This window comes from Stomoxys calcitrans, chromosome 2, assembly GCF_963082655.1.
Source record: "Stomoxys calcitrans chromosome 2, idStoCalc2.1, whole genome shotgun sequence".
NCBI classification, from domain to species: Eukaryota; Metazoa; Arthropoda; class Insecta; order Diptera; family Muscidae; genus Stomoxys; species Stomoxys calcitrans.
Genome location: NC_081553.1, coordinates 51,090,588 through 51,106,387, shown reverse-complemented (window position 1 = coordinate 51,106,387; position 15,800 = coordinate 51,090,588). Strand labels below are relative to the sequence as shown.

The 15,800-nt window shown below is 37.9% G+C and overlaps 1 protein-coding gene across 2 annotated transcripts in view; it reads right to left on the bottom strand.

Annotated features, from left to right (window-relative positions):
- Positions 1-15,800, bottom strand: part of LOC106082129 (collagen alpha chain CG42342) — a 685,565-nt gene that overhangs the window by 536,294 nt on the left and 133,471 nt on the right. For both annotated transcript variants that reach the window (XM_059362423.1, XM_059362422.1), the window contains exon 2: positions 12,363-14,891. In XM_059362423.1, coding sequence (XP_059218406.1) covers positions 12,363-13,755 — 1,393 coding nt within the window. In that variant the 5' untranslated portion in view covers positions 13,756-14,891. The remainder of the gene's footprint in view (positions 1-12,362; positions 14,892-15,800) is intronic.

Sequence of the window (15,800 nt, the reverse complement as noted above, 5' to 3'; positions counted from 1 at the left end):
ACATTTGCCAAACAATTAACAGACATTAGAGCAGATAAAATGAAATCGAGAACGAAATGACAACAACAACCACAGCATTACAGAACAGCAGCTAAATATTATCTCGTACTGCTGCTGTAAGAGAAGATAGGATTAAATGAAAGCAAGGACTTGTTAAACATTTGCTCTCTGTTCAAACACACGGCACTTGTGTTCATAACAAGACACCATACTTCTGCATACATAAAAAAAACTTTCGCCATTAAGAAGATACTTTATACTCCATAAAAACATTGTTGCCTCCCAGCAACACCCCCTCTTCACTCTTTTGGCAGTCATATCATTTTCTCAACAAACATACACCCACACACACTCTCTGGGAGTATGCAATGCTGTCTGTTTGCTTGTTCTGCCAGAAGCAGGATAAAGCATTGCTTTTCTAATGGAAAACAGACCGACTGGCAAAAGCTATAAATGAACGTATGGATGCTGATTGCAAAAGGGTTATGAATGGCAGGTGCTCGGAAAATATACATCATAGGATTTGTGTATTATACAGGTGTTCAATGCATTTACAAACAATCAAAGGTAGGATTTGAAACCACATTAGGTTAGGTTTGAATAATACCTAAGGTTGTTTGGGTACTACATATGGTAGTTTGATTACCAATTAAAGTACTTTGATTAATACCTAAGGTAGTTTGAATACAACACATGGTAATTTTATTACTAACTAAGGTAGTTTGAATACAACACATGGTAATTTTATTACTAACTAAGGTAGTTTTAATACTACCCATAATATATATGAATACTACCTATGCTAGTTTGAATACTACCAATGCTAGTTTGAATACTACCTATGGTAATATAACCTATAGTAGTTTGAATGCTACCTAATATAGTTTGAATATTATCTGTGGTAGTGTATATTATACATATTGGTGGTTTCAATACAACCTATGGTTTGAATACAACCAACGGTAGTTTATGGTAGTCTATATACTATCTATGGTAGTTTGAGTCCTACTTTTGGTAGTATGAATACTACCTACGCTAGTTTGTTAACTACCTGTGGTTGTTTGAGTACTACCTATGGTAGTTTGAATACTACCTATGGTAATGCATACTACATAAGTACTATCAATGACAGTTTGAATACTACCTAAAGTATTGCGAATGCTACTTTTGGTAATATGACTGATATTTATGATAGTTTGAGTACAACCTACGGTAGTTCCAAAGCTACATATGTTAGTTTGAATACTGCCTATGGTAGTTTGAATACTTCTTATAATTGTTTGAATACTACCAATCGTAGAGTGTATTAGCAATGGCAGTTTGAATACTACCGATGTTAGTTCGAATACTACCAATGGTAGTTTAAATACTACCAATAGTAGTTTAAATACTACCAATGGTAGTTTAAATACTACCAGCGGTGTTATGAATACTACCTACGGTAGTTTCAACACTCCCTGTGATAGTCTGAACACAACCTTACGTAGTCGGAATACTACCTAAGGTAGTTTGAATACTACCTAAGGTAGTTTGAAAAGCACCTATGGTAGTTTGAATACTTCCTATGATGGTTTGAATACTACCAATGGTAGTTTAAATACTACCAACGGTGTTATGAATATACCTTCCGTAGTTTGAATACTACCTATGAAAGTTTGAATAATGACTATGGTAGTTTAAATACCAGCTATGGTAGTTGGAATACTACCTATGGTAGCTTGAATACAACCTTTGATAGTTTGAACACTACCTATGGTAGCTTGAATACTACCTATGATAGTTTGAACACTACCTTTAGTAGTTTGAATACTACCAATGGTAGTTCGAATACTGCCAAAGGTAGTTTCAATACTATCTAAGGTAATTGGAATACTACGTAAGGATGTTTGAATACTACCTAAGATAGCTTGAATACTACCTATGATAGTTTGAATACTACCGAAGATAGTTTAAATACTACCGATGGTAGAATGAATTAGCAATGGCAGTTTAAATACTACTAACGGTGTTATGAATACTACCTACGGTTTGAACACTATTTATGATAGTTTAAACACTACCTGTGATATTGTAGTTTGAACACTACCTTTCGTAGTCGAAAATTTTCCTTACGTAGTCGGAATACTACCTAAGGTAGTTTGAATACTACCTAAGGTAGTTTGAATACAATTTAAGGTAGTATGAATAGCACCTATGGTAGTTTGAATACTTCCTATGATGGTTTGAATACTACCTATGGTAGAGTAAATAAGCAATGGCAGTTTGAATACTACCAATGGCAGTTTAAATACTACCAATGGTGTTATGAATGCTACCTATGATAGTTTGAACACTACCTTACATAGACGGAATATTACCTTATGTAGTCGGAATACTACCTTACGTAGTCGGAATACTACCTATGGTAGTTTGACTACTACCTAAGGTAGTTTGAATACTACCTAAGGTAGTTTGAATAGCACTATGGTAGTTTAAATACTACCAACGGTGTTATGAATGCTACCTACGGTAGTTGGAACGGTACCTATGATAGTTTGAACACTACCTAAGGTAGCTTGAATACTACCTATGATAGTTTGAGCACTACCTATAGTAGTTTGAATACTACCCATGGTGATTTGAATGCTGCCAACGGTACTTTCAATACTACCTAAGATATTTTGAATACTACCTATGGTAGAGTGAATTAGCAATGGCAGTATGAAAACTGCCAATGGTAGTTTGAATACTACCAACAGTGTTATGAATATTACCTATCGTAGTTTGAATACTACCTATTAAAGTTTGAAGACTGACTATGGTAGTTTGAATACCAGCTAAGGTGGTTTAAATACTACCTATGGTGGCTTGAATACTACCTATGACAGTTTGAATACTACCTATGGTAGTTTTAATACTACCAATGGTAGTTTGAACACTACCTATAGTAGTTTGAAAACATCGAAACAGACACATCCGACCCTATAAAGTATACAAATACTTGATCAGCGTAAAAACCTAAGACGATCTAGCCATGTCCGTCCGTCTGTCTGTTGAAATCACGCTACAGTAGAAAATTGAGGTATTGAGCTTAAACTTTGCACAGATACTTTTTTGTCCATAAGGGACTGAAGTTCGAAGATGGGCTATATCCGACGATATCTTGATATAGCCCCCATATAAACCGATCCGCCGACATTGGGTCTTACGCCCATAAAAGCTATATTCATTACCCGATTTTGCTGAAATTTGAGACAGTGAGTTGTGTTAAGCCATCCGACATCCTTCCTCAATTTGGCTCAGTTCGGTTCAGATTTGGATACAGCTGCCATATAGACCGATATACCCCGATTTAAGGTTTTGGGCCCATAGAAGGCGCATTTATTTTCCGATGTCGTCGAAATTTGGGACAGTAAGTTAAGTCCGTCGATATTCTTCTTCGATTTAAGGTTTTGGGCCCTTTAATGGCGCATTTATTCTCCGATGTCGGCGAAACTTTCGACAGTGAGTTGTGTTAGGCCCTTCGACATACTTCTTCAATTTGGCCCAGATCGGTTCATAGTTGGATATAGCTGTCATATGGACTGATCTCTCGATTTAAGGTTTTCGGGCCATAAAAAGCGCATTTATTCTCCCATGTCGTCGAAATTTGGGACAGTGAGTTGCGTTAGGCTTTTTGAAATTTTTCTGCAACTTGGCGCAAATCGCTGCAGATTTGTATATATATCACGATTTAAAGTCTTGGCCCCATAAAAGGCGCATTTATAATCCGATTTCACTGAAATTTGACAATGTGACTTATGTTAGGCTATTCGGCATCCGTGTCGTATATAGTTCAGATCGGTTCATTTTTAGATATAGCTACTGAAAAGACCAATATTTTGTTATACACAATTGAACAATGACTTGTACTTGTTGGTATTTGGTCCAAATCGGAACATATTTCGATATAGCTGATATGGGGTCTAAGGTATGCATCTTTCTCAGGATTTTGAAGAAAGGTGGTTTATATATATATACCCGTTCGGCCGGGCCGAACTTAACGCCTTTTTACTTGTTGGGTATTACTGCCATGTGAACCGATCTCCCAGTGTAGGATTTTGAGCCCATAGAAGGTGTATTTTTCTCCATCAGCGAACAAATTTGGAATCCCATTTCCATCTCCCTATCTTAGGTCTTATGGCCTATAAGAGAGGTATTACTGATATGTTTCCCTTTGATAAATTTGTGAACCCTTATTATAACCCTATCATCACTTTTACACGCACATTGTTGCCATTTCTGAACATCTGTGTTCATTTTATGGTTAAATTTAAGTATTCCATGTTGTATTAGCATCATTTGTTTGTCAAAAATTGTTATTTGTTTCACTTTCTCATAATCTCTACCCATATTATCATGCTAAGAGTTCAGAGTTTCTTCCGGTTCTCAATTTAATACTTGCAGTGAGTTGGGGGGCGTAGCGTAAGACGGTCCGTCTGTCCACCTACTTTTAAACAATGATAATGCCATTGTCCTTGCCTCTTGAAAGGTTGGTCTTTTTCATGTTGGCAAAATTTCTTGGTTTTTGTCATCTTTAAGCAAACAAACATTTGTCTGTCTTGGCTTGGCTGGCAGTTCCATAGGTTTTTAGTGTGTGCCTCCCCCAAATACTCTACACAACTTTTTCCCTTTGATCCTGTTCCTGCTGATGTCGAGTCGAAAGTTGGAACGAGTCATAGGAAAAGGTTAAATGCGAAGGACTTAGTGAAAGCTTAAAGAAGGTCACATCGAAGAAGAAGAAGGGGTTTATTTATAATTGAGTGGAATAATTTCGTTTGGAATATCAACGCTTGCATGGAATTGTGAAAGGGAATTTCCTTCTATGTAAGCCATAAGGATTTAAATATTCAAAATGCCTGGGATTTTAAGTGGCATTTGGTGCTAAGCGAGAAGGTCATGAATGGGAGTTTTCTTATTTTCTTGTATTAGTTGTTATTCATTCAATGTCGTTCTTAAAGTAACATTTCAAGTGTGGTTATTTTGAATTTATTTTTAAAGTGTTGCTGAAGTGCATTCAATGACAACTTTAAGTGGCATTTTAAAGTGAAGTATTTGATATGGAAAATTGTTTCAATTTGAAATAATAGAAATTTGAAATGAAAATAAATGGAAATATGGTCGAGGACACTAGTGGGATAAAATACCAGCAAGATATCAAAGGCCTATATACAGAAGGCTAAAAAAGGTTCGTTTCATCCAATCAAAACGCGGATAAAATACTTTTTCTTGTATTTTCTATTCTCTTTGGTATCAACCTAACGAATTTTCCTTCGTTTAGGATAGGTTAGGCTAGAATGAGAGTCTTTGAAGCAGACTCAATTAGAGTATTTTAGTCCATTTTGATACCACAGAAGGGACAGGCCAAAGCTTTTGGTGGAAATCGAGCCATTGACCCTCGCAATAACATCCCAAAAAACACCCTAACATAGCAACTTTTGGAGGTGATCTTTGATAGGTTGTAGGATTCTCTTTTCAAGCCCTGACTGTTCACATCCATGATCGCCACTTCGAGTCTTAGAAAAGAACTTGAAACGAATTTTGTTTAGATTGAATCAAGGTAGCTTAAACTAAAGCTGTAATCTACTCTAATTTGGTTTTAGTCCAACCGGTGGGTAATCTGATTGCATTTAGACATTTAAGTCCATTAAGTTGAAACAAGAAGAAGAAGAATCCTTCTATTTTCCACTATAGGTTGGATTCCTACTAAGTAGGAGGTTAGGAAAGAGTGGCAGTCCTTTATATGCTCACTTAGACAATTTGAAGTCCATTGTGATACCACAGTAGCGACAGACCAAGGCTTCTGGCGGGAGTCGAACCCCTGCACTGGTAATCAAGCACGCTACCAACTCGGCCACCGGGGCGCCCTACCAACTAAGGAGTGTTTCAATTTATTTTAGGCAATATTTAAATTACCATAGGTAGGAATAAAACTACTTTAGGTGGGACTAAAAAACCTTAGGTAGGATTATAACCACCTTAGGTGGGATTCATAACATCTTACATCTGATTTAAACTACCTTGGAACAGATTCAAAGTGTCTTAGGCAGGAATCAAACTAATTTAGATATGCAAGCTACCATTGGTGTGATTGAAACTATTGTAGTAATTGTTGGAAGGATTCAATAAGTTAGGGAATCAAACTACCTCAGGTCGTGTTCAAACAACCATAGGTTCGATTCAAACTACTATGGGTTGGATTCAAACTACTATGCGTTGGATTCAAACTACTTTGGATTGGACTCAAACAACGTTGGTGAGAATGAAACTAGTAATTGTTGGGTGAATTAAGTTAGTTTGGGATTCAAACAACCATAGTTTGGATTCAAACTACTTTGGGTTGGATTGAAACTACTTGGCGTTGGATACAAACTACTATGCGTTGAATTTAAACTAATTTGGGTTGGATTCACACAACGTTGGTGTGAATGAAACTAGTAATTGTTGGATAAATTCAATTTGTTTGGGATTCAAACAACCATAGATTGGATTCAAACTAATTTGGGTTGGATTGAAACTACTTGGCGTTGGATTCAAACTACTATGGATTGGATTCAAACTAATTTGGGTTGGATTCACACAAAGTTGGTGTGAATGAAACTAGTAATTGTTGGATAAATTCAATTAGTTTGGGATTCAAACTAACTCAGATTGTATTCGAACAACCATAGGTTGGATTCAAACTACTTGGCGTTGGATTCAAACTACTATGCGTTGGATTCAAACTACTATGGATTGGATTCAAACTAATTTGGGTTGGATTCACACAAAGTTGGTGTGAATGAAACTAGTAATTGTTGGATAAATTCAATTAGTTTGGGATTCAAACTACCTCAGATTGTATTCGAACAACCATAGGTTGGATTCAAACTTCCTTGCGTTGGATTCAAACTTCCTCGCGTTGGATTCAAACTACTTTGGGTTGGATTCAAACAATTTTGTGTTGGATTCAAACTAGTTTAGGTTCGATTCAAACTACTTAAGTTTGGATTTGAAGGTTGAATTCATACTACTTAGGTGGGATTCAAACAATCATACGTTAATTTCAAACTACCTTGAGTAGGGGTCAAAGTACCTAAGGAATAAGGAATCAACCTGTGATAGCAAAGATAACACTCAAAGCTCTAAACTACATAAATAAAATTTAAACCACCTAAGATATTATCCAAACTACCTTAGTTTACATTCAAACTACCTTAGTTAAGATTCAAACTCCTTTAGGAAGGATTCAGGCTACTTTAAATTCCATTCAAACTACCTTAGTTTGGACTCAAACTACTTTAGGTAGTACTCAAACTACCTTAAGTTGGATTCAAACTACCTTAAGTTGGATTCAAACTATCTTAAGTTGGATTCAAGCTACCTTGGGATAGATTCAAACCAATTTGCGTTGTATTCAAACCAGGGCTGCGGAGTAGAGCGGAGTCGAGTTTTTGAGGCTGGAGTCTAAGTCGAGTTTTTGAGGCTGGAGTCTAAGTCGGAGTATTGAACCGGAGTCGGACTTTGGTTCGTAGTTGAGCAGGCTTGCCCCGACTACAAAGGGCTCTCTGACTCCTGCTTAATACTCCGACTCTGACACGGCGTCGGAGTCGAGTGCTAGACTCCGCAGCCCCGATTCAAACTATTTTGAGTTATTTTCTCCTACTTGGCGTTTTAATCAAACTAATTTGCGTTGTATACAAACTAAATTGCGTTATTTTCTCCTTTGCGTTTTATTCTTACTACTGTACGTAGGATTCACACAACCTGAAATAGGATTCAACTTATCTTAGTTTAGTTTCGAACTACTTTTGGTAGCTTAATGAGACATTGTTTCCGAATACGGTCTACAGTTGAATAAGGCATGTCTTTATAAAACTTTATAACTGAGAGCTATACAAATCTGCTAACCCAGACACGCATATGCAAAATGCAAATGCAAATTTTGCCCATGAACATTCCACTAAGGAATAGGAGCAAACTTATCATATATCAATGAGTGCAGTCCGATTCAAGTTTAAGCCCAATGATAAGGGGCCTCTTTTTGCGACACCTCTTTGGAGAGAAGTTTTACATGGTATAGTACCTCACAAATGTTGCCAGCATTAGGAGGAGAAAACCACCGCTTAAAATTTTTTCTGATGGTCTCGTCAGAATTCGAACCCAGGCGTTCAGCGTCATAGGCGGACATGCTAACCTCTGCGCTACGGTGCCTCCAGACACGGACATAAGAGATAGTTTCCTCTTCCTCCACCTCTCAAAAGTTTATGCTGAAATCATTATATGCTAACTTTAGTCTAAACTGCAAGCTTGTCAGCTTGTGGCCCAATATCTGTGGCCCAAAACTCAGAAAAGGTGAAGTTTGAAGTGCCCAGCCTCGAGGGCGGTTTTAAAAATTGAAATACAATCTTCAAAGATTTAATGGCAGTCTGAAAAGTTATTTATGCCAATCAGGCGTAACACAGCGTCAGCCGCATCTTTAGATTAGACTGAGTATTGAGCAGTGGTTGGATTTTTGAGACGCTTTCCACCAAACCACAACACCGTATAGGATCCCGGCACGGGATAGCTATGAGCATCATACAGGCTGGAACATTGAGGTCCGATCTGTGTGGTGTTCATTCATTGCTGTCATGAAAAGCTTAGCTGCGAGCTACCGGGCGCGTGCACAGATTTCGGATCATATAATGCTCCATACGGAGTAGCTGCAATGGCAGTCGCGGACAATCAGTGGTATCGAGCGGAGAGTCTCAGTAAGAGACCGGGCGGCTATGGCTCCAGCACAAATACTGAGTGCCTGTGATGCTCGATATGACAAGACGGGTTATTGGCGCCTTTAAATGACAAATGGTCATCCTGTTTCCACGGCGATCGGACCTTTGGACCGAAACGAGCTTGCTCACCTACAGAAGTTTGTTGAGGATTGCCACCTCTACATAAAATGTGGTTACATCAACTACCTTATAGAGTTATTGGTCTGCCAATTCTAGTATACAGGCAATGAATGACACCTCGTTTCAATCGCCAACATTTGACAACAGTCCTCTTGCAAGTGTAGAGGGCTAACAGTACCTGTTTTCCTCTTCCCAAAATGTTGGATTTTATATTTTCTTGTGCAGCAAAACGTCCAGGTATTTTGGGTTTTTGGTAAATGGGATGTGAGACCAAAGGAGGCAAAAGCCATTGAAGCTACCTTGTATATCCTCTAGAATAAGATGATTTCCGTTTTAAACGGATTTATGCCTAGACCACTTTCAGCAGACCACTTCGATAACAAATCTTAAGATTCTTGAAGGAAAGAAAAAAAAATTGCTTATTTCGCCCTATCATATGAATTTTGATCGAACCAAATTTGGTTCTAATCATACTTTATACAGTTCAAACCAAACTATGTATGTTTCGAATCTAATTAAATGTGGTTTCAATCAAAATAAATGTGGTTTGAACCAAACTACATTTTGTTTGAATCAAACTCAATGTGGTTTGAATCAATGTAAATTTGATTTGAATCAAGCTAAATGTGATTAGAACCAAGCTGAACAAGGTTTTATTCAAACTAAATGTGATTTGTATCAAACAACATGTGGTTTGAATCATACTATGCATGTAGTTTGAATGGTTTGAATCAAACTACATACTTTTTAAACCCAACAAAATGTGGTTTGAAACCAACTCAATGAGTCCAATCATAATAAATTTAGTTTGAATCAAACTACATGAGTTTCATTGGGATACCACCGTAGATAGCGGTATGTCTGCATATGACGCTGAACACCTGGGTTCGAATCCTGGCGAAAACTTCAGAAAAAATTTTCATCGTTGGTTTTCCCCTCCTTATGCTGGAAACATTTGTGAGTTATTATGCCATGCAAAACTTCTCTCCAAAGAGGTGTCGCACTGTGGCACGCCGTTCGGACTCTACTATAAAAAGGAGGCCCCTTATCATTGAGCTTAAACTTGAATTCGACTTCACACATTGATATGTGAAAAGTTTACCCTTCTTCCTTAGTGGAATGTTCATGGGCAAAATTTGCAATTCGAGCTTTTATTCAAACTTAATTTGGTTTGAATCAAACTACATGTTGTTTGAATCAAACTCAATATGGTTTGATTTTAACTAAATGTGGTTTGAATCAAACTACATGTTGTTTGAATTAAACTTAATGTGGTTTGAATCAAACTACATGTAGTTTGAATCAAACTTAATGTGGTTTGAATCAAAGTAAAGGTGGTTCGAATCAAACTAAATATGTTGAATCAATCTAATTGTGATTTGCATCAAACTAAATGTTGTTCACATCGAAACAAATGTGATTTTAATGAATTCGACTTCACATATTGATATGTGAAAAGTTTGCCCTTCTTCCTTAGAGGAATGTTCATGGGCAAAATTTGCAATTTGAGCTTTGCACATCAAACTGAATGTGGTTTGAATCAAACTCAATGTAGATTGATTTTTACTAAATGTGGTTTGAATCAAATTACATGTAGTTTGAATCAAACTTAATGTGATTTGAACCAAAGAACTAAATGAGGATGATTTGCATCAAACTTAAATATTGTTTGCATCAAACTAAATGTTGTTTACATCGAAACAGATGTGGTTTTAACAAAATAACGCCAGGACGTCGAGCAGAAGATTTTTACGGATGGTAAACAGGCCATAAGGGCAATATCCACAATGACGGTAAGATCATGAACAGTCTTGGAATGTAAGAAGGAGATTAAGGCCTGCCCTGGGGAAGACAGGATCCGCTTTGGGTGCTGGGCCATAGCGTAGTAAATGGGAATGAGAAAACAGACGATTTGGCAGTGTAGGCCAGAGAACTGCCGTCAATAAACTTGGTTAACCCCAAGCCTTTCGGTTCGACACAGTTGGAGTTAAGGGCGTGGGCGACGAATGCGCATGCAACATTGTGGAACAGCGAAACGGTCATGGAAAGCAATTAAGGAAGTAGCACCGAATTTAGAACTTTGATTTTCTTTTTCGAGGTTCCTTTTTTATACTCACCACCGTAGGATAGGGAGTTTATTCATTTCGTCGTTCCGTTTGCAACACATCGAAATATCGATTTCCGACCCTACAAAGTATATATATTTCGGATCGTCGTAAAATTCTAAGACGATTTAACGATGTCCGTGTGTCTGTCCGTCCGTCTGTTGTAATCACTCTAAAGGCTTCAAAACTTGAGATATTGAGCTGAAATTTGACACAGATTTGGTTAAGTTCTTGAACGGGCCAAATCGGACCATATCTGGACATAGCTGCTGTATAGACCGATTTTCCGATAAAGGTTCTAATGCCCATGAAAACTTTATTTTTCATCCGATTTTGTTGAAATTTGAAACAGTGAGTAGTTTAAGGCTTCCCGATAACTGACGTAAATATGGTTCAGATCGGATTATATTTAGATATAGCAACCATATAGACCGATTTCCCGATAAAGGGTCTGAAGACCATAAAAACTTTATTATTATTTATTACCCGATTTCGTTGAAATTTGCAACAGTGAGTTACTTTAAGCCTCCCGACATCTGACGTTAATATGGATTAGATCGGTCCATATTTAGATATAGCTGCCATATAGACCGATCTCCCGATAAAGGGTCTCCCTGTACCCTCTTTTCAAGCTAACCTAACCTAATTAAATTTAATGTGGTTTGAATCAAACTTCATGTTGTTTGAATCAAACTTCATGGGGTTTGAATCAAACTTAATGTGGTTTGAATCAAACTTAATGTGGTTTGAATCAAACTTAATGTGGTTTGAATCAAACTTAATGTGGTTTGAATCAAACTTAATGTGGTTTGAATCAAACTAGCTGTAGCTTTCATATTTATTCATAATTCTTTTACCATTTTCTAAATCAGCATATCTTAAAAATTGTTACCCCTAAAATGACTTCAACATTCAACTCCTTTAAACTTTTATTGTCCTAAGTCACGATAGCAGGAAGTATGACGTTTATAACTTAATTTTGCTAACCAGGTTAAACTACAGCTACTTTTCGAAACCCATCATATGGTAAGCCACATTAATGTATCCCTCCTTCACTTCAATAATTAGAAATGCCTTTCCGCTTTCACATCCTGTAAGGATATATGCAAATTATAAGATAGAAATCTCTGAAAAACTATCTGCTCACTCCCTCTTGTCAGCAAGTTTGCGAGTAATTTCTTTGTTTTGTGGGAAACCAACAGTAACCACATGCTTTACGCTTTTGATTAAATGTCGGCAATTTCGGTTGCTCTGAATGGAATGTGGTTGACCACAAAGTTAAAGTAGTCTGCGAACACTCCCTTCCCCCCCTCTAATTTGGGCTTAGATTAAATGCAAATTAATTTTGGGTTTTGGGCTAACTCACCTGCTTGACAGCCACAATCCTGGAAGTTAGTTAAACGTTCATGCGATGAAATACCCGCACCGGAACCGCCTCCTGTTTGACGACGCGTATGCTGGCGTCTGCTTAATTGTAATTGGGAAACATCACGTCTCAGACGATGTAGTTCCCCCACTTGACGTGTCAGCAGGCGCACGGCCTGGTTGACATCTTTCGAATTGTCCAAATTGAGCACGGAATTGAGGCCACGATTACGACGACCAAATGGTGGTATAACATCTGCGACAGCATAATCACCGGCATTGTCCAAAACACTCATGGAGTCCTCCGGATTGCCATCGAATTCCTCATCAATTTCATCACCATCGACTTCTTCGTCATCATCATCCGTTGCCTCTGTGTCCGCTGCATTGGTGAACATCGTTTGTGAGAGACGTTTGCGTTGCAATTCCATATCGGCGGAGAATTGCTGCAATTGCTGTTGCTGCAGCCGCAATTGCATTTCCATGTCCTCAAGGCGTTCATCGATTAGCCGCAAATGCCGCAGCGAATGTTCGCTATGCGTCTGTCGAATATTCGCATAGAGCGAGAAGGCCAGCGAACTTAGGCATATCAAAAAGAAGAATACATTCAGCAGTGACAAGGAAGAGGATTTCGCTGAAGCAGCACAATTGCTGCTGTTGCTTATGTTGGGGCTGGCAGAGGCTATAAGCGATTTTATATGGAATGATGCAGGTGGCTTTGTTGTTGCTATTGTTGATGCGTTGGAGGTGTTGATGGTGGATGAGGAGGAGTTGGAGTTGGAAGAGTTGGCTGTTGCATTGCTTCTTAAGGTGGTGGCAGCAGCCGCAGCCGTAGATGGGGGAGTATGTGCACTGTGTGTTTTGTGAGATTCCATTGTCGTTTTGTCGTTGTTCGCAGTATGCTGGTCTGTTGCTGTGGCATGCTTCATATGAGGTGTTGAGGCATGCTTTTTGTTGTTGTGCTGCTGTTGATTGAATCCTTCAAGGCGACTAGTTTGCTGTATTGTCTGGTGTTGTGTTAGACTGCCAGTGTGTTGGTTGCCGTTGCCTCTGCTCTTCATTTGCAAGGCTATGTTGTTGTCATTGTCCTTTAGGGACAACATATCATGTTGTTGTATGGATTTGTTGTTGCTGTTGTTGCCGTGATATGTTGTTTTGTCACAATTGTCATTGCTGTGATAATGTTGATATTGAGCTGCTGCTGTTGTTGTTGCGCAGGAGTTCTCTGTTGCTAGCCTGGGGTCTGTGTTAGTTGGACCCAACATATTGTCTCTATTGGCCTTGTTTGTCTCGTTGTTGTTGTTGTTTGCTGTCCTCAAGAACTTCAAAGTTGTGGTTGCAGCAATGGGTGTTATGGATATGCCTGCTGCATCACCCCCATGCGTTTTTCTCATGACGTCTTAAAGCCCTGCGTTTATCTTTCAGCTCAGACGGACGTCAGATGATTTTCTGATGTCCTATGACAAGGCTTTCTATGATTTTGTCACACACACACACACCCACACACAATCCAAAGGACAGGACGTTGCCTTTTGTCTAGGGTCCTTTTGTGGGGTAATTGTTTTTTATCCTGTTGTGACAATGATGACGTTCGTTTGTTCGTTCGTTCTTAGTATGTCCTTTTTGTTTTGCTACTGCTGCTGTCGTTGCTGTCAAATCATGCAAAAGTAAACTAAATGTAAACTATACCCCTGTTGGCTTGAGGGCATCTGGATGACTCAAAGTGTGCCTTGGTGGGCGGCAACGCAGCGAGCGACTTGTAATGAAACTAACAGAACTTGGCAAAAACAAACACTGCAGCAATACAAAGGGAAAACATCGGGAGAGACAACGCACAAAAAAAAAAAACCAAAACTAAAATGGAAATATAAATGCAGCAGGAGGTATTTGCTCTCGTTCCCTCTCTCTCTCTCTCTCTCTTTCCGCTTGGCGTTGTTGAGACAATAGTTTAGTTGTTTTCTTAGATCCTGCTGTCTGTCTATCTGTCCTTTTTCAAACCCACAACTTGAGGGAGTCTTCTAGGGTATGAGAAACCATAGCAAAGACTATCAAATTGTTTTGCAACACATTCCTTTAGAAGATCCTTTTCTTTTGAGGTTTTTTGTGACCAAACCAAAATCCTTTGTTTTCAGCAGAAGACAAATTTCTCTCTCTCTCTCTGTGTCTCTTACTGGGTGCTCTTTGGAATCTTATTGTTGCTTACCAATATGGTTTGGCCTTCATAAGCAGTGTTCTGGTTTTTGGTTTCTCTGTTTTATTTTTTTATTTTTTCTTCACCAAGTGTTACCGTTTCTTGTAACTTGTTAACCAAACCAAACAACAGCAACAATTCCCTTTTTTTTGCCTTTCTTATTTCGTGAAATTTTGTCACTTTCAGTTGCCTTCAATCTTTCCCTTTGGCTTCTTTGCCTCTCTTTTTTTTAATTCTGGGTTTGCTTTGCTTTCGTTTGATGTTGTCTTCCACTCTACTCCTCTCTTGTGTTGTTGAGTTTAATTTAAGACCTGTTCAAAAGTGTCATCCTTTTTGGTACTGCAAAGAAACAAAAAAAAATAAAAGTCATGAGAAAAATGGTAACTTCTATGTTTGGGAAGTTTTAGAAAAATATTTCTGGATTTACATACAAAACAAAAAACAAAGAAAAATGGGAAAAAAAAAATGGTAGCTTATCTCTTGCATGATTTAACACATCTATGTGAGGCAATTTCACAGGTTGTTGTAGAATTTAAATTCTCGGAAAAAGTTCTCAGTTTTTCTTTCACATCTATGAAGTTTGAAATTCAAGGCACATAAAGCTGCAGGAATTTCCTATTACAGAGTAAAGAGGGCAAAGTTAGGTAAGACATAATAAGTTGTGGCTTATTACTGGGAAAAAATGGGATATGTAACTTCAAAAGGCAAAATATATGTCTACAAGGGGTTAAGTTGAATTTCTTATGAATCAAACCATTTAAGATGAAATAAAGTTGGCAGAGCTACTCTGAATTAAGAATCAAATCAACATCTATGTTAATCAAACATTTTAGTCATAGTTTGAACCAACTCTACCTAAATCGAGTGTTAAAGAAACTTTCGAATATCATTGGTCATATTAAGTCTGCAGTTTTTTGAGATTTGGTCGAATCAAACCAATTTAGTTGGGTTTCAAACCAATTTTGGTTTCTATCAAACAAATTCTTTGAGTTCAGCAAACATAATTTCATAACGAATTAATATCAGTTGCCTTCAAACCAATTTGGGTTGGATTCAAACCAATTCGGGTTGGATTCAAACCAATTTGGATTGGATTCAAACCAATTTGGGTTGGATTCCAACCAATTTTGGTTCTGTTAAAACTCGACAAATTTAAGTTTATAACGGAGTAAAGGGGAATGAAGGGAAGAAACATTTTAGCTATAGTTTGAACCAACACTGCATCAATCAAGTATTAAACAAACTTCC